General features: G+C 43.2%; 1 protein-coding gene across 1 annotated transcript; it reads left to right on the top strand.

The window, feature by feature from the left end:
* The first annotated feature begins 1,541 nt into the window (after positions 1–1,541).
* On the top strand, positions 1,542–17,226 carry STK25 (serine/threonine kinase 25). The gene is made up of 12 exons (XM_056849340.1): positions 1,542–1,576; positions 2,363–2,492; positions 7,104–7,334; positions 8,313–8,369; positions 8,832–8,940; positions 9,954–10,111; positions 12,123–12,308; positions 13,211–13,356; positions 15,194–15,308; positions 15,847–15,918; positions 16,892–17,028; positions 17,136–17,226. The coding sequence occupies exons 2-12, from the start codon at positions 2,463–2,465 to the stop codon at positions 17,173–17,175; spliced, it is 1,281 nt and encodes a 426-aa protein (XP_056705318.1). The 5' UTR covers positions 1,542–1,576; positions 2,363–2,462; the 3' UTR covers positions 17,176–17,226.
* Positions 17,227–19,204: the final 1,978 nt, after the last annotated feature.

Raw genomic sequence — 19,204 nt, 5'->3', positions numbered from 1 at the left:
GGTGGCTGGAGATCTCTCACTATTACAACTGATCTCCAGGCGATAGAAATCAGTTCCCCTGGAGAAAATGGCCACTGTAGCCGTTGGACTCTATGACATTGAAGTCCCTCCCCTCTCCAAACCCCGCTGTCCTCAGACTCCACCCCCAGAATCTGCAGGTAATTCCCAACCGGGAGCTGGCGACCCTATTCATGAGGGTACGTGCAGCCCTGACTCTATTTTCTTCTATTGATTCAGTATTCCTCATCTCTAAAATGGGGCCACTGTCCTCTAACTGATGTAGATAGATATAAACTGATATAAATGCATTTATATGGGTATTATATGTGTTTGATTTGCCCTGCTGCTTTTATGGCCTGGAACCATTTGTTCCTGGGTTGTTGTTGTTTTTATTATGGTGCATCTGGATCGCACGGGACCCTTCCCTTGACCACCACCAGGTGACACCACTTGGCTACTCGGTTTTTACAACAGCCCCACCCTCTAATGCACGGGAGTGCCTCTACTTGCATCTGTAAACTGTTGAGTTGCATCGCAGCTGTTTCCTCCAGTCTAGGCAATTAACTAGAGAGGTGGCAAGAAAGAAACAACAACCGTCCTCTCTAAAGCATAGCTATTCATCAGAAGAGATCGCGGGATATTTTCTTTTTGGTTAGTTAGGCAAAAACTACATTACTCAACGCAACTACTAAAAAGCCTGTGGGGAACCATAGGTTTTATTAGAAAAGGGCAAGAGTCCAGTAGCACCTTAAAGACTAACAAAAATATTTTCTGGTAGGGTATGAGCTTTCGTGGCTCACGAAAGCTCATACCCTACCAGAAAATATTTTTAGTAGAAAAGAGCGAGAGTCCAGTAGTACCTTAAAGACTAGGTTAGTCTTTAAGGTGCTACTGGACTCTTGCTCTTTTCTACTACTGCAGACAGACTAACACGGCTACCCACTGAGAAAATATTTTTGTTAGTCTTTAAGGTGCTACTGGACTCTTGCCCTTTTCTGCTACTGCAGACAGACTTTCACGGCTACCCACAGAAAATATTTTTGTTAGTCTTTAAGGTGCTACTGGACTCTTGCTCTTTTCTAGGTTAGTCTTTAAGCTGCTACTGGACTCTTGCCCTTTTCTACTACTGCAGACAGACTAACACGGCTACCCACTGAGAAAATATTTTTGCTAGTCTTTAAGCTGCTACTGGACTCTTGCCCTTTTCTGCTACTGCAGACAGACTAACACGGCTACCCACTGTGAATTATCTTCATAGGTTTGATGTCCTCTTGGGCCCCGCTAGGAACAAAGCCTTACAAACTACCTCTCCCAGGACCGCTCGCTTTCCCAGCGATTCACCCCGCCTTCTCGTGCTGCATTCTGGTCATTGTAGTCTGTACCACCCGTTTGCTTGTCGCGGGACTCGCTCTTCAAGAACTATCGTTCCCGAAAGGCTAGGCGGCAAGGCGGTTTCGCGCGCATGGCCGTTCGCGCTCGCCTCTCCTCCAGTGACTGTTGCCGAGTTCGGCGTCCTCGGCTCGGGCGCGCGGCGCGCGGATGGGGCCGCTGGGCGGGACGAGCCCTGGGGCTGCAGGTGAGGGGCGAAGAAAGCCGGAGCAGGGCTTGAGGGGGGCTGGGGAGAAAGGCTGCTGGGGGCAACCGTTGCCATGGCAGGTGTCTGAGGGCCGGGTGGAGCTGTGGTGTCTGGAGGCAGGAGCAGCGACCTGGCCGCTCTTGCACAGTATTGAGCGCGCGCCGAAGTCGGGCTACGGTCTGCAACCTGGAAAACAAACAAACAAACCCGGCTTGCTCCGGGTTGAGGTCCCCTCTGTTTGCAAGGTCCTTCCTAAAGTGGTAGGAACGATGCTTCCTTCAGGTTGGACCCTGTGGTCCCATCTGCCCTGCCCTTCCCGGCGGGAGTGCTTTGTGAAGTACAACCTGTGTCATGCTTTGCAGACGGTCTTTCCGGATGGAGATAGACGGGAGGGGGGGGTCATATTGCCGACTGCAGGTATCTAAAAAGGGTAGGGGTTTATTTTGCGTTTTAGAGGCTTAAGGATTGGCTCATACCGAGCTTGGTTCTCAGCCCCTGTCCTATGTTGCATGAGCTTCACTCCCGGTTGATGAATTTTTCTCTGCTGTGCCAGCAACAAGCTAACTGATTGCTGTTCTTTGTGAGTGGCACATGGATGCTAAAGGGTCAAATCTCGGCATCGTCTTTCGTGTGCTGTCCAGGATTCATTCGACTGAACCCTTTTTCCTAATAGGCATTAAGGTTGGCTTTTGAAATTCGCATGTATGATGTAGTTGGGTTGCTTTGCAAGAACTTTACAATAATAGTGGTGTACCATTAATGTTTTGATTTCCCCCCCCCCCATAGTTTGATGATCCATAAATGACACAGCACATTTTCATTGTTGTGTGAGAAGACTGGAAAGATTCAGCTTCACAGTGTATGGGTGTTGTGCCAAACTTTGGCCATGGCTCACCTGAGGGAATTTGCCAATCAGGTAAGTGAGAAATGGGGGAGGGGGATTTCTGAATCAACTTAGATACAACTGAAGAACACGATTCTTTAGTGCATGAGAACACAAGCAAAGTAGTGTCTGAGTACTTTTCTTACCTTAGCCATCATATGTTGTTTCCTGATAACAAACTAAGGGTTGTAAAGATGTGTTTGCTTCCCTTTTCTCTTTGGAAGTTTTCTTCAGAAGGATAAGGAGGGAGTATGTAGGAGGCCGGTTCCAGTATATTAAAGACAGCTGTGGCCAGAACTGTGTGTACTATGTGGTTGGGTCTAAGGGCGGAATTTATTATTGGGCACAAAATTCAGTATCAGGGTGTGTGTGTTTTGGAATGTCTTTCATGTAACTTTCATGAATTCATGTATCTGATGGAGTGGGTCTAAACCCCCAAAAGTTTATGCTACAATACATTTGTTAGATGCCACAGCTTTCCTTTTGTTTTTGGTTCCACAGGCTAACATGGCCTCTCCACCTAAATGTTTCACTTTCATCATGTTTTTGGTACTTATGGCTTTTGAGCTGGGACCTATATCATACTCAATAAACAGTTCTCAGGATCTGAACAAATTACCTCTGGAAGAGTGTAGGTGCTGCCTTTTAAAATCTCAGGAAGAAAGGAGTAGGATTTCTTTTTCTCCCTAACACTGTAAAAAATATGCAGATAAGCAGCTGCATGTAAATATGTAAATTTGGTGGCCTTGCAGAATTCAGGTGGCCCTGGAGCAGAATTTAGCACAGAGTTTTCTCAGTGCAGAAAACCCTTTTGAGCTAAGTAATATGTAGCACAAAAGAAGTCTAAGAGATCACTTGTCTGCCCTAGTTACATTCCACAGTGGTGTCAAACTCTCTAGTTGACAGTGGCCAGGTATTAGTTTTATTTCAGTATGTGGTAACTTGGGTGTGACTTAATTATGTTGGAATAGTCCCCCTCCCTCTCCTTAAAATAATAATTCTTACACTTTGGCTTTAGCCAACCTGACAGTAATTCCAGTTATAAATTCCAGAGAGGTAGTTATTCTAGTCTGTTCCCACAGCCATCTTTGCAGTAGTTGTATTAATCCATCTTTTCCTACCTCCGATACTTCTAATAATAAAAAATCGGAGAGCAACATAAGTGGTCATATTTATTCGAGCTCCTATTAGAAAAAATATTTTATGCAGTAGTGGACGTTTGCATGATTCTTACCATTTCTCTGAGACCCTCCCTAGGACTTGTCTACTTTTAGGAGAGATAAAATGCCACTCGAGCCCATATAACCCCACTGTGGCAGGGGTTTTTGTAGGTTTCTTTTGTGCTTTGTATAGTAAGTTTCATTCACCCATACCTTCTGTTTTACATTCCCTCCTGAGTCAGCCAGCTGAAGTGCTAGTGCTTCTCTGTAAAAATGAACAACGGTTTCCTCTGTAGCCTGGGCACCTGCTCCACCATTTTAATTGAGTTGCACAGTCAGCTGGAGTAACAACACTGTGTCATCCCAGAAGAGGTGGAGGAGTGGGTAATTATTCACAAAGTGAAGGATGGGTTGGGTTCCTGGCAAACAATAAACGATACGTGACTGTCCTGGAAGTCTTGTACATTGCTCTCGACTCAGGTATTTTATGGTCCCAAGGGTGGAGCTGACTAGTAAAATATGGCATTTGCTTGCTTTTAAGGCTGAGGACTCTGTGAGAAACATTTTCACTTTTAAACAAGTCCATAGAATGCTTTCTCCTTTTGACACCTTATTGTTCATGGTAGGGAATGGAGGGGAGTGTATATTATCAAGGAAGAAATGCCAGGTAACACCTATGAGAAAAGTCAGTTGGGCAGTGTTATGTGAGATGGGGCCATTAAGAACATGTCCAAAACTTAGTATTTTTGCAAGCTCTTGTTTCTGTCCTTAGATGAGCAAACTAAAATCTTTGGGGAGGGGCTGTGATTCAAGAGGTAGAGCGCTAGCTTTTCATGCAAAAGATCCCTCCTATCTCCAGTTAAAAGATTTTGGGTAACTGGGAGCGGACTCTCTCTGCCTGAGAACGTGGAAAGCTGGTATCAGTCAAATCTGATAATCCTGAGATAATTGTTTCAATTCAATTTATTTATTTATATCCCTCTTTATATCCCTTTTGCATCATTCTCTCCTCCTACACTTTATCCTTACAACAACAAAAACTCTATGATACAGGGTAAGTTGAAACTTTGTGAGGGGCTCAAGGTCACCTGGTGAGTTTCCATGGCAAAGCAGGGATTTGAATCCAGTTGTCCCAGGTTCTCGTCTGGGACTGACCATTCTGGCTGTCAAGCTAGATAGACCGGTGACTTGATAACAGGCCCAAGTGCTTTGTGTAACCTGTTTATGTCAGCTCATAAATAAAATAGACATTTTTCTTTCATGGCAAGTGGCTGTAGCTCAGTGGAAGAGTCTCTGCTTTGCATGCAGACGGTCCTGGGTTCAATCTTTGGCATCTCCAGTTAAAAAGGCTAGGCAGTAAATGATGTGAAAGACCTTTGCTTGAGACCTGGGAGAGCCACTGCTAGTCTGGGTGAACAATACTGACCTTAATGGACTGATGGTCTGATTCAGTGTAAAGCAGCCTCATGTGTGTTCAGCTTGTATTTATGACAAGTGGTATTGTAAAGAGGAGTGTGGTGGAGGGCTGCAAGTTCATACTAATCCCGAGAATTGTTTGTCCTTGTTTAGTATTTTAAAGTTTCCTCTAAGAGAATATCAGTTGTTTGGCCAGGCTCCGTTACTCTGTAGCTCTCTTTCTATGGCCTTCTCCAGGATATATGTTGCTTTGCTTGCTCCCCTTGAGTCTACTGAGCTTCTGTGTTCACCTCTTATACCTTCCCTTGCTCAGTCACATTTCCTCTTCTTGTAAAACCCAGCATATATTTGTTCATAGGCCTGCACTGTTTGGGTGTTGCTGTGGATACCAGAGCTGTTCAGTTGTCCTCTTCTGTCCAGGGATGGAGAACCCTATCAGAGTGGTGTGGAAACCGTGCAAGGCCTGCCGTTGTGGGAGCTTATGCTTCCATTGTTGTAGGAGAGGTTGTTTTTCCCTCTTGTACCTTGTCCAAATGCTTCTTAGTGGCATCTTATCAGTTTAATTATTAAAGATAAGAGGCGGTGGAGCCATGTGATCATGTTGAAATACAGCTGCCTTTGCTTCAGATTAAAAATCTCGGAAGTTAAAGCAGGTGTGTTCTCAGGTGATGAGACATTTGTAGGCGAGCCAGTACCATAATTTCTCAAAGCAGCATATATACCTCTTGTGTGGAGAACTTGTAAGCAGGGATATGTATAATTTGTTTTTTAGCACCAATCACTTCTATTACCTTTATAAAGTGTTCAAAAAGCCAATTTGATCAATGTAATTCTGCTCCTCTTAGCCATATGCAGTTGGCAAGGAGCACTGAAACCTCATCCTGCGACTACTGGAGGTTTTGTCCAGTGCCTTGCTTCTTCCCCTCAGTGCTCAAGAGCTCTGAGACTTCATGAAGGACACGAACCCACATTTCAAGCCCTCTTGCAGCCTCTGGTCATGAAAGCACAAAGAACCCCAGAAAGCCGAATTCAGCAGAATCTCCAGTTACACGCAGCTCTGTTCATAAATGTAGTTAACCGCTTTAAAAGGTGGGCCCTACTTTCCAGAATCTTCATTCAATAAACACCCTTTTTCAATGTAAATAAAAACAATGCTTGGCATTTATATAGCTTTTTGAAGCGCCTCACGTGTTCTTATGAATCCTTACAACAACAAGAATTATCTTCATATTGCAGATGGGAACCAAGTGGTTCGGGATTAGCAAAGATCACCTTCTTGAATGTGATACTAAAGTGAAGCTCAAACCGGGGGCTTCTTGGCGTACAACTCATTTTTAACCCCTATGCCACACCATCTAGATATGGGCAGTTAGGTTCTCCAACAGTGGGCTTGGATTTTCCAGCTAAATGACCACCTAATTTATGCTACTCAGATCTGAATCTGTATTGAGATCCTGAAACACTAAACTTTCTGTGTTTGAGTGGCCTTTGGGGCTTCAAGAACTCAGTAGGGTTCTCTGGGCATACATGGTATCATTGTGCCATGTTGGCACAGGAGGCATTCTTGCTTGTGTGAAGAAAACTGCTAGATCTCTGCTGCTTCCTTGGTATCACAGTGGAATCTACCAGGTTTTGGTCAATCATGTATGTCCTGGTATTCTGATACTGATGGCATCACAAATTTACCACTATATAATGTGTTTTTTTACAGAAGTGTACCATCCCTAGTAGAGGTAGTTTTGCACTCAAAAGCCTGGAATTTAGAGACTATTTGAAGATGTAAAACCATCTTCCAGTACTGGTACCAATGCCAAGGAATCCCTGCTGTATAAACAGAGAATAAAATGGGAAGTAATTTGAGTGCTTCTCTGAATAAGAGTTCTTTCTGGTGGAACATATTGAGGATTGTGCTGTGGAATAAGAACTGATCCCTGTATTAGAGAATGCTTTAGCTGAATTTAACAGTAGATAAGCCTGCAGTGGGGAAAGTTCTATTGTACTATTTAGTGCTCATGATTTTGTTGAATGTTTGCTTCTCTCTACTCTCTCCCATTTCTTTCTGACTCAGCACTCTCGGGTTGATCCGGAGGAACTGTTCACCAAGTTGGAGAGAATCGGTAAAGGCTCCTTTGGGGAGGTGTACAAAGGAATTGATAACCGTACTAAGGAAGTAGTAGCTATCAAGATAATTGACCTGGAGGAAGCAGAGGATGAGATTGAAGACATCCAGCAGGAGATAACTGTACTCAGCCAGTGTGATAGCCCCTACATTACCCGTTACTATGGGTCCTACCTGAAGGTAACTGAAGCTACCAGAGGCAGCCTGGACTGCAGTGCTTGTGGCACAGGTTATGAATGAACAAGTGGTGTTGCAGTTTATGCACTGAAATGAGGAAATGTGTTCAGGTTTTGGCCTTGTGTGTGGCTGTGTGACTTTTGCCTATTGACTGCAAGAAAAAACATGTCTGGGGAAAAAGGAACAGAACACAAACTGTACAATGTCACCCGGTGGTCTGAGCACAGAAAGTCTGTTTTAGGGGCAAGTCTTCAGTTTCCCTAATAAAGTCCTACTTTAGTCTTCTTTGATGGTCCTCAATAAGAACTGAGGCTACATGGTCAGCAGAATCATGTGAGGCAGCTCTTGCTGGGCTGCTTCAGAATTTAAATGGAGAATTGTGTTTGAATGATCTTCCACATGGGGAAAAAATAATAGCAGTGCAATGGAGAAAGTTTGAACCTTTATAAATGAAACGCTGGGGCTCTGTAGGCAGGGGAGTTTATATGGAGGTAGTTAGATTTGAGTCCAGTAGCATGTTGGAGACCAACAAGATTTCCAGGCTATGAGCTTTTGAGAGTCGAAGCTCCCTTCTTCAGACATGAAGAGAGATTGGACTCTCGAAAGCTTATACCCTGAAACTCTTGTTGCTCTCTAAGGTGCTATAGAACTCAAATTTCACTGTTCTACTGCAGACCAACACAGCTACCCTCTGAAACTATCTATATGGAGGAGCATCCAAACATATTTTCTCTACTGGCAGTCTGAAAGAACTGCACCATGTTGTTCTGTTCACGTAGCTCTAAGAAGCAATACAGAGTATCATCAGAAAAGTGGCTCATGAGGCTTCTGTTCCTCTTCTCCCACCTGGTTTCATTCACCTATTCAGGAAATGTACCAGGTACAGAGATACAAGGCTCATGTGGCCCAGTTGTACTTGGCATCAATTTAATCTTGAAATGACTCTCATTGTGCTCAGACATCTTTCTGTCTAATTCATAGGGCACCAAGCTGTGGATAATCATGGAGTACTTGGGGGGTGGCTCAGCACTGGATCTTGTAAGTACCTTCATTATTCAGCTCTGGAACCTTCAGTTTGCATGAATTCAGTCTCAGCTCCAAGCAACACAATCTGAAGTCCTCATACCGAATTACCATGCCCTCTTGACTCCCCATATCTTTCAACAATATATGTGAGCAAGTGGCTTGTGCAAATGAATATCTCTGAGTATAATCAGTAACTGGAGCTGCGGGGCTCTGCTACTCCAGTTTGTATGTGTATGCATTACCTTCCTAGCTGGTTCCTGTTGCATTCTTCCAGCTTCCCAGTTAATGACAGTTCCAGACACCAAGTTAAAACTTTTAGTTATGTATGGGTATGTGTGTGGGGAATCTAGTTGGGGAACCCTATGCAGTTACTCTGAGCCAATTGATTTTGCCACACACAGACTGGAGTAACTCTGCCAAATATCCCCTAGATCTCTTTACCCACCTACTCTCCCATTTTTTTCCTCTCTGCAGCTTAAGCCTGGCCCCTTGGAGGAGACCTACATTGCCACTATCCTACGAGAGATTCTAAAGGGTTTAGACTACCTTCACTCTGAGAGGAAAATCCACCGAGATATCAAAGGTCTGGCTTGCAAAATACAACCTTCATGGGAGTTCTCTTTTGTGGCCAGTGAAACAGTGATTGTTTTTTGCTGATAGAAAAGAAATCTAGTCCATAAATTCCATTCTGTGATTTTGCATTAACTAAAAGAGTGAGATCTGGCACAAATCTTTGCATCTAACAAAGTACTTTGAAGCTCTTCTCCATAAAAAACAACAACAAGCTTTATAATTGTGAAGAAAAGCTTTGAAGAGAACAGTGTCTGCTATGTGGGTGGAGGCCCAAGGATGTTTGGCTTTCACTTGCCAGATCTTAAGATTTTTATCATTTTGCAGGAATTCCAGACTCTGCTTGCCTTTTACTCTTGTCTGCTTTCATTGTGAAATTGTAGGGTGTTGGAGCTTTTTTCCTGATGGCTCAAAGCTGTTGAATATCCACTGGAGTACTTGTCACAATTCCTGATCCTCTTATGCTAGTGTAGTTCTACTGAAGCCAGTCATTTAATCATCACAAGTGACTGTTCTTAGTGGAGAAGTATTCCCATTTTGACTGAAATGTATGCAGTACGTCTATGTACAAGATTTTGTAGTCTGCATTCAATTTAGTTCTTCTGATGAGAGACATTAAAAAAGAAGTAGCTTCACAGCAAGGTTGCTGCCCTCTATGCTTTCATTAAAAAAAAAAAAAGCAATGAAGCCAGAGGGCAGATTGAAAATAGAGCCATAAGGTAAGGTTAAAGAAGGCTTAGTAGTTCAGACAGGGCAAGAACATAACCCTGTTGCCCTACTTGTGGAGACATGAGGGATTGGACTAGAAAGCAGAATAGAAGTTTGAGCCAGCTTTCAGACTGCATTCAGATTTTATTTGTGTAATTATTTAAAGCACTGTTCTTGGCTTCCCCTTTGCCAAGATGGAGATTAAAACAGAACTGTTTACTTGGGCTTTGGAAAAGCATCATTTCTTTTTTGGGGGGGGGGCTGAGAGCATTGCGCCTTCCCTTTTGATTCAGGTGCCCCCCTTTTTTGTATGAACAGCTGCCAACGTGCTGCTTTCAGAGCAAGGGGATGTGAAACTGGCCGACTTTGGTGTGGCTGGCCAGCTAACAGACACGCAGATCAAGAGAAACACCTTTGTCGGGACCCCATTTTGGATGGCACCTGAAGTCATCAAGCAGTCGGCCTATGACTTCAAGGTGAGTGGAGCAGAGGGAAGATTACTCACCCGTCAATTCATCGTTCAGGATGCACATCCTGTTATATCACATAAGAGACTGTCTTAGAATGGATGAACAAACTATTTTATTTTTTGTCAGTGTGGTTTTTTCCCCACTCAGGCATAACCCTCAACTTTGTAGATTGTTCAACACAAAAACAACGTTGCTTAGAGTGTGAGAATGTATTTTCCATCTACTTTCCTCTGCCCACACCAGCAGGTCAGAGGTTGGACAGCATGCTTTCCCCACTACAGTCATATTTTACAACAATACAGGGGTGTTTATAAAAAGAACTGATTAAAGTGAAACCCTAACTACCTCTGAGGCAAGCTTTGGTGTTCTAGATAGATCTTTCAGTTTTTAGATAGCTAATTCTTCTGAATTCTTACAAGGATGCGCTTGCCAATAACTTCTACATAAGTCTTCCTAATCCTCCATTACTCCTTGTGATTCACAACTATGATGTGTTTGTGCACTGTGAAAGCAAAGTAGTCTAGTTTGCTGTGACTGGCATATAGGGCTGTTTTGCCACCCAAGTGGCAGAACAAGGAAGGCATCAATGTTCTGCTAGGGCTCGGCTTGCTTCTGACCGGACATGATGCGGGAGGAGGTGACAGCCATATCTTGCTTGGGATAACAAAAATAGGTTGAACTAGCCCTGCTTACCTGCTTATTAACAATGCTGTTAATCTGTTTATGAACATGCATTGCCATGTTGCTTGGTGGTAGTCACTGCAGGAAGATAGGCCACTTCTTTCGCTTCCACAGATGGCAAATAAGGTTCCATCGAGCTTGAATGTGTTTTCCTGACCAGAGCTGTGACTTTGAGCAGAGAGAGGCTCTGCTGTGCCACTTTTTGCCACATGAAATCAAAAAGACAGCACAATAGACCAATCCAATCTATAACAATATATTAAACAATACAAATCTAACCTACACACTCTAACACCTATGACTATAGTCCTATAATACATATAATAACATTATATATCAATGGTAAACAAAATGTCAATGTCGTACAGCGCTATCCTTCGCAGGAGAAAAGTCCATAATGTAGCCAAATTTCTTGCCGTATGCTAGGTCCATAATGCAGCCAAATTTCCTGCACAGGTAATTACTTTTGTTTGACTTTTTGCCACGTGGCAGAATCTAAAGCTAGAGGCTACATAAGTCCAAATCTGCCTCCTGACCAGCTGACAGTGTCAGATCCTGATTTGCTGCATCATTTTGCCTGTGCAACAAATGGCTTTTGCTGACTAATGATGGATGACTAAAAAAAATTGCCCTATAAACAGATTCCGTTCTGCCTTTGTGGAGAGCCTCACTGGGCATCGAGCCATTCAAATATCAGGAGGCAGCACCAGGGATTCTCATGAAGTTGTCCTCTGTAGTTCAAAAGTGGGGGGGAATTGAAAAAGCGAACTTTGAAGCTCCTTTACAGTTTCTGGGTAACTGTTCCAGGTAAACCTTTACTTGGAAACCCCTGGAGAAAATGTGTGAGATTGGAATGGCATTCTAAATGGAAAGGCAGAGACTTGGCAGGAACCTGAGGCTGAGATGTAACAGGATGATACAAAGGAAGCAAGTATAGACTGTTCTGATTGTCTTGCTTCCTAATAGGAATACAGGAACCAGATACGAATTCTAATAAAGCCTGTCATTTTAGTTGTATCATAAGCACGTTTTTCTCACACGCACAGAAGTGGTATTTCAGACAGATCAGTGAATAGGTTTCTCTGTAAATCCTCCTTTACTTGCCAGTTGTTATCAAAGCTTGTATCTATGCAGTTTATTTATTAATTGTATTTAAAACATTTCCATATGCTGCCTTTCCCATCCAAATAGGGTCCTCAAGTCAGCGAACATCCAAACACTATAATATTTAAAACATTTAAGCGTCATTTGAAATATCTAGAGTTGATCTTGATAGGCCAGTTTACAGTGGAACATTCTGAGTCTTCTTCTCCCCCCTGCCCCACTTTTCTTCCAGGCAGACATTTGGTCCCTTGGAATTACTGCTATTGAACTGGCAAAGGGAGAGCCTCCAAATTCTGATCTGCATCCTATGCGAGTTCTTTTCCTGATCCCCAAAAACAACCCTCCAACACTGGAGGGTCACCATAGTAAGCCCTTTAAGGAATTTGTGGAAGCCTGCCTTAATAAAGACCCTCGATTTGTAAGTACTGTTCCTACTGCTCCTTGTAAGCACAACCTGAGCATTGATCTCCTGACTGCCAGGAAACCTGAATGGTTTTCTTGATGAGATAAACCAGCAGGAAAGGGTGGGGCACCTTCGAATGAGAAGATAATGATGTTGATGCTTTGGAAAGCCACCGTGGTGGCTGTTTTGTTTTTTTATGTTTGTTTGGCTTCTGGTAATTTTGACAAGACAGCAGAGCTACTGATGCACGGAAGGTCTTACCTGGGATTTAAGGTGCCACCTATTCTGGAGGGGGTTGTGTTCCCCTTGAAGGAACAGAGTATGGGGGCTGCTCTTGGACCCAGGCCTGCTGCTGCATAAGCAGGTGGCAGCTTTTACCAACTTTGACTGGTTAACCAGCTGCGGCCTTTCCTGGGCAGAAAATATTTGGCCACTGTAGTGTAAGCCCTGGTTACTTTTAGATTAGGTTTACTGCAGTGTGCTCTCCATGGAGCTGCCTTTGAAAAGTGTTTGGAAACTTCAGTTGGTGCAGAATGCTGCAACCAGGATGTTGACTTCAGTGAGCTGTAGGAATCCTGTCTCTCCAGTCTTGGGCTATCTGTTTCTGGACACAACTGAAGGGGCTGGTGTTGACCTTTAAAAACCTGGTATGGTTTTGGGCCAGCATACCTGAAGGGCCGCCTAATCCTTTATGGACCTACCTGACAACTGCCATGATTTCCTGAGTCTCTGCTTCAGGTACTTCCACCTTCTGAGATTAACTAGGTGGATGGCAACCCAGGAGAGGGCCTTCTTAGTGGTGGCACTCTGGAACACTCTCCCCAGGGAGACTATCTTGGTGGCCCTAATGAGGGCAGAAAGGTGGGGCATATATGTTGTAAGTAAATAATATTGCACTCTCCCTTGTCATTGCACAGAGGCCCACTGCAAAAGAGTTACTAAAGCACAAATTCATCACACGTTACACCAAGAAAACATCATTTCTCATGGAGCTCATTGACCGGTACAAACGCTGGAAGTCTGAAGGGCATGGCGAGGATTCCAGTTCTGATGACTCTGACATGTGTGTATTTCTGTTGCTTTGGAAATGCTGCCACTGCCCTTCCTCTTCTCTCCCCTCCAACAATTTACTGCTAACCAAGAGGACAGTCTTCCTTCAGATGAAAGTTGCATCCTGATTAAGGGATCCTTTAAATGCTTAAATCCTTATTTCAGCGGCACTAAGTTGGAGTCAAAGCTCTGTGAGTGAAAGGCAAACAGCTGTTGCAATGTTATGCAAGCTCTTGCACAAACATTTGTGTGCAGGAATTTTAACTGAGTTATATAATAGGCATGCCGCCCAAACAAAATAATATCTTTGGATTTAATTTCACCTGTCTTGTGTCCTAGTACAAAATATAAAACAGCCTTTCTGAGAAAGTAGAAAACACCTCTGTATGGCAGAAGAGCACCTGAGTCTTGGGTTAGGAAACTTTATACTTGATATATATTCATGTTAGTTCGGGAGCTTGTGAATGGATTTTCCTGTCTAGGATGCAGCACTTGTACTGCAAATCTTTTAAATACATTAATTCATAATGGTCTCATGTAAACACTGAATCCAAAATGGAGAACAGAACACCTGCTATCTTTGTTCACAAACCACAAGACCTAGAAATTTTTAGATACAAGGGCCAGGAAAGCAAGATTAAACAGTTAAACGGAAGGTTCAGAGCCCATCAAAATTCTTTTGTCTTTTCCCCATTATTAGTGTCAGCAGGATTTTGGCTAATTTGTACAAGTCAGTGTTCAGTCTATTAGCGCAGAATTTTACAGAATATCCAGATATGCTCCTGCTAGAGGGAACACATCAGAAGCATAATAATCTTTCTATTTTGAAGTCACCCAGATTTGATAGACAATGTGCAGCGGATTCATCTATTGCAAGAGGGGTGGTAATTCTCCTAACTAGAAGGTATCCCTTAGAAATTCAAGACCATTTGGCAGACTTGAGAGACAGATAACTATCAAAGGTAACTGGACAAATACTAAGGCAACCATGGGGATATTATATACTCTTAATTCTGGGTAGTTGGAATTTTTAGTCTATGCTCTGAAAAAAGTTGAGAACTTTAAAGAGGGAGAGGCTCTCCTGAGAGGGGGTAATGTAGCTGGAGACTCTAAATATGATAGATCCTCCACCTCCTTTAAAAACAGGGAAATCTCAGAAATACCTCATTACCAGAAACTTGTGAAGCAACATGATCCGTTTTATATGTGGAGAAACTGACACCCACAAGAAAGTACACTTGTTATTCTGGATTTAAACTATGGACAGATCATGCACTAATTTCATGTTTGGTAGATACCAAGGAACCAGATGGATTAGGACCAGACTGGAAATCAAAGACTCTTCCAACTGACATACAGCAATACTTCAATGAAAATTTTACAGCACAATCCCATGCAGAGTTACTCTAGTCTAAGCCCATTGAAATGGATTGGCTTAGGCTGAAGTAACTCTTTTTAGGATTGCACTGTTAAAAATATGTGGCCTTGCCAATAGTGTGGGATGCCTTTAAAGCTAAATGCATAAGCGTAGCAGCACATATTCAGACACAAAGGGGGGAAGGAAGAAACCTTATTCTCAGAAAAATTAAAATACCAGAGGCAAAAACAAATCTTCTGGGAGTAATAAAATATACCAAATGCTGCATACTGAAAGAATTAAGCTAGGTGTGAGAAACACGTAAACCCAAGAAGGTATTTTGAGGTAGACCTGATTGCTATCTGGCTCATTGAGGAGCAGAGATGGGAGTGAAAGTCCAAGGTGGTCTGCTCACAGAATCTCAGTTCTGCATGCGTCTTTCTTTATCCAAGGCAGTTGTGGATGTGAGCACACTGTATTTTTAAATTTCTAGTGATGGAGATGCAGATGAGAGAGATCAAGGACCCATATGGACTTTCCCACCAACTATTCGCCCCAGTTCCTTGAACAAGCTGCACAAGGGGATGCCGCATCACGGATCCCAGAAGGTCAGTTTGGTATCCACTGCATCTGAGGAGCAAGGAACCAAGGCAGTGGTGGGAGGTCGGGGGGGGGGGGAATATACTGAAATGGTATCATTCTTCCGATTGTCCTGATGTTACCGCAACAGAGCATGGCTTGCTTTGGTGTTTGGTCACTGTACTTATTGTACTTGGGTTTCCTGTTACCTTAGAGGACTTCCATGGTTAAATAGTATCTTAGCCAAAGTTCTAGTTATGCTGTTGTAACTGTTATCGGAAACTAGTATAGTATTATGCTCCTGGCATATAGGTTGCTACTCCAGCCAGTACTGTGCATTTGCTTTAGTTTCTTTGCTGAACCTCAAGGTAGCTATCAAGTTTGCAGCAGAAAGAGGGACATTTCTGAACTGCTATTTCCCCACTTTCTTCCCTTCCCCTCTTTCTGCATTGAGAATGTGGCCAAATGTTGCTTTTCGAATCAACATATTTTCATTAAAATAACAGGTTAAATAGACAGCACAGGGTAACTTTCACCGGTAACCCTCTTTTTCTCCCCCCATTGTAGCCTCCTGAGCCCATCAAGCGGCAGCCAAGGTCGCAGTGCCTCTCTACTCTCGTTCGCCCTGTCTTTGGGGAGGTGAGAAGGGAGAAAGTTTATTGTCTTTAATATACTTGTAACAAGTGAAAGGTTTAGATGAGTAACTGAGAATGTGGGGTTGTGTTAGGAATTATCAATGGAAGGCATTGAAGGGCAAGTGAGGTGACACCATAAGAGGTAATAGCTTTAACCATGGAAGAATGGCAGATTTAAAAAAAATGCAAATTAGGGCTGAAAACCATGCAAATTATTCACTATGTGGATAAATATAGAATGGAACATTGGATTTATTGTAAAGGTTCCTTTTACTTGAGATACAGGATGTTTTGGAATATTAGAGTTCTCCCCTACCTACAATCCCTGGAGACAGGAAGTAGGCTGATCTTTTCAGTCTCCAGTTCGGGAGGGAGGATTTACCTTCCTTGTGGACACTTCTGAAGCAAACCACATCAACCATGTTGTGTGCCTCTTTAGGCTAGGATCCCTTGGCTATTAAGGTATCTTAGAGATGGCATATCTCTGATTTAACAGAAAAACTGGTGAATTAACTGATTGAAAAAGAAACTGTTGCTCCATAGGAGGCACCGAGAAGTAACATTGGTCAGCACAGGAAAAACAGTATCTGAGCAATAGGGCAAGTTTTCAATTGAAGCAAACAAGTAGGTATATTAGAGATGATAACAGGCTAGATTCACTCTAGGCGTAGCCAACAGTCAAGGCTGTTCAGAAGTTAATTCTGTGAAACTTATATCCAAATCCACTTCTGTGGAATCAAGTCCCACTGATTCCAGTGGGGCTTGCTTTCGAATACCTATGTTTAGGATTGCAGCCTTGGGTTCTGTTTGATTTGTTCATGTTCTGAGGTGCATGTTGAGGTGCATGTTGTAGGTTAAAGTTAAACTTTTTTCTAACTATGCTGCCCATGAAAAGGAGGTTGGTAATAATTGTGTGGTTCTTCTGCTTAATGAGACTTTCTCCTCTTCCAAATATACTGACTTTAACTTCTTGGCAGCTCAAAGACAAGCACAAGCAGACTGGAGGCAATGTAGGAGCCATGGAAGAACTGGAGAATGCCTTTAGCTTAGCTGAGGAGTCTTGTCCAGGGATCTCTGACAAACTAATTGCACACATGGTGGACCGTGTACAAAGGTAAAAGTTCTGAGGGCTGTTAGCGTGGCCAGATTTATTTTGGTGGTGCATTAGAAGCCAAGTCTACATTGTTGTTGCTAAGTCTCCTTTGTCCTCCCTCCTGCCAGGTTCTCACACAGCAGGAACCACCTGACTTCTGCCCGCTGATGAGCCTGTAAATCACTGAAGGAGGGGTGATGTTCCCCAACCCCATAACAACTACATCTTGAATCCACCACCATCTGCTGTTGGATGTTAACATTGTGCTATGGATTCTCAAACATTTCAGAGCCTTCATCTGTGTATTTCATGACCATCCACAACGGGATTTGGCAACACACGTGTATCACATGACTTCCTTGCAGAACCCTAGAGGGGTAGTTTCTACAGTGTACTTTATGAAGGTTAATTATATCAAATTTCTCTCAGGTCAGACCTTGTTTAAAAGAAAAATCCTGACTGCTGGAAAAAATGGAGATTCTTAGACCTAAGGCATTCCAAAAGGGAGGTCTGTAGCAGCTTGTGGTGCTGGCCGGAGGCCAAGTTCATGGCCACCTTTATTGGCATTCATGTTGGTGCTGCTCAAGAGAAGCTCTTCTTAAATTTCCTTTTCAACTAACAGAGCAAGAAGAAATCTCCCTGGCAGTTCCTGAGTTGGGTGAAGGCTGCTGCCTCCTCCTGTCTGCTTGCCCCTTTGTGAGGTAGGTCTGGCTGACTGCTACTGTACTTTACACTGGCCCTTGTTTCTGGGTCTGTAGCTTGGGGAAAAGGTGATCCTGTTGTAGCAAAGCCTCTTGCTGCCACTTGAGTGTGAAAACTAGGTATCTTGGCTACACTCTCTCTCTGTGGCAGAGTAGTTGAAGCGGACATTATGCACTTGTAAAGGAGGAGTGATGCTCAACACTTTACTCCTGTGGCTTAGAAGAAGGATGGGGGGTCTATCCAAACTCTTCTAGATGCTATTTGTGAAACCTGACAAGCGTTTCAGTTAAACTGAAGTATTTGGTGCCAACAGATGGGAAATAATCCCAGCTGATATTTCCCAAACACCACCTTGCTTTTTTCCTCAACTATTCACTCTTCTTGGAGTTGTTCACAACATAAAGTGTCCAAGCTGTTAATGGGCATTATCTCTTGGTCTGGTTTAGGCACCGTCCGGTCTGCCTTATGCATTTGAACAGACGCAAAATAGTTCTTCCTCTTTAGTATTAAGGTAGCAATTTAAGAGCAGCAGCACAAGTTGGAAGTGGTCATTTTGCAATGTAGCTTCCTCTCTATGTAAGGCTGTTTAATCATGGACTGCAATGGATGTCTTCTGCTGAGAAAGGCGTTGGCATTTTTCATCCCATACTTGTGTCTGGACGGTCTGTAAGCCCTTCCATGTACTGTTGGAGGAAAATGAACGCAAGTGCTCTATTCTTGGTATTTGTACATCATACAAAAATAGTATCTGAAGAGCCACAGCTCAGTCTTGCTTATAGGTAGCCAAGCAGAGAACGCGGGTAAGAATGTGAAGATGGAATTTGTACACCCATCCATACACCCATCCATTTTTGTTGACCGTTATCTTCCAGGTGTGTTGCAAAGCAGAAGGACTGTTGTAGATACGCAGGTACCTGCCTGGCCTGTGAAGCTGCTACTTTGTGCTATTCATAAATGGTACTTTGCATTAGCTCACACAAGTATTGCTGGTTAAACTCTCACTGTCTCCAGGGGGTCAGTGTCTTAGTTTTTCACATGAGCAGTGGGACAGAGATCTGCCACTTCCAATAAATTGTCAAGTAAGAGCTAGCCGTCCACTTCTTTGTGTTGGAAGCACTGAACCAAGGTTAGAGCTACTGCAGGAGGGGAGGAAGTGAAGAGTTTTTGAAAACTCTTGGTTGTAAGACTACTACTTGCCCTGGTTTTTTCATCTGTGTTACGTACTGCAGGTTTTTACATATGCATCTTTCCAAAGAGTAATGATTGTTATTAAGATAGATAGCCAATGGACCTGATCACCTCAGGTGCCTGAGATGAATAAGAAAAGTATTACTTATCAGAATTTTGGGAGTTAAGTAAACTACACGTCAGTCTGCAGCAAGCACGGGGGGTCCTTCTGAGGTAGGAGATACTTTTTGGCAGTTTTTGTATTCTCAGCCAGGCAGATTTGGCTAGATGACAAATTACTAGTGCAGCACAGTTAAATCTACAATAG

The sequence above is a fragment of the Euleptes europaea genome, chromosome 5 (assembly GCF_029931775.1).
Source record: "Euleptes europaea isolate rEulEur1 chromosome 5, rEulEur1.hap1, whole genome shotgun sequence".
NCBI lineage: Eukaryota > Metazoa > Chordata > Lepidosauria > Squamata > Sphaerodactylidae > Euleptes > Euleptes europaea.
This window is presented reverse-complemented; position numbering and strand designations above follow the sequence as displayed.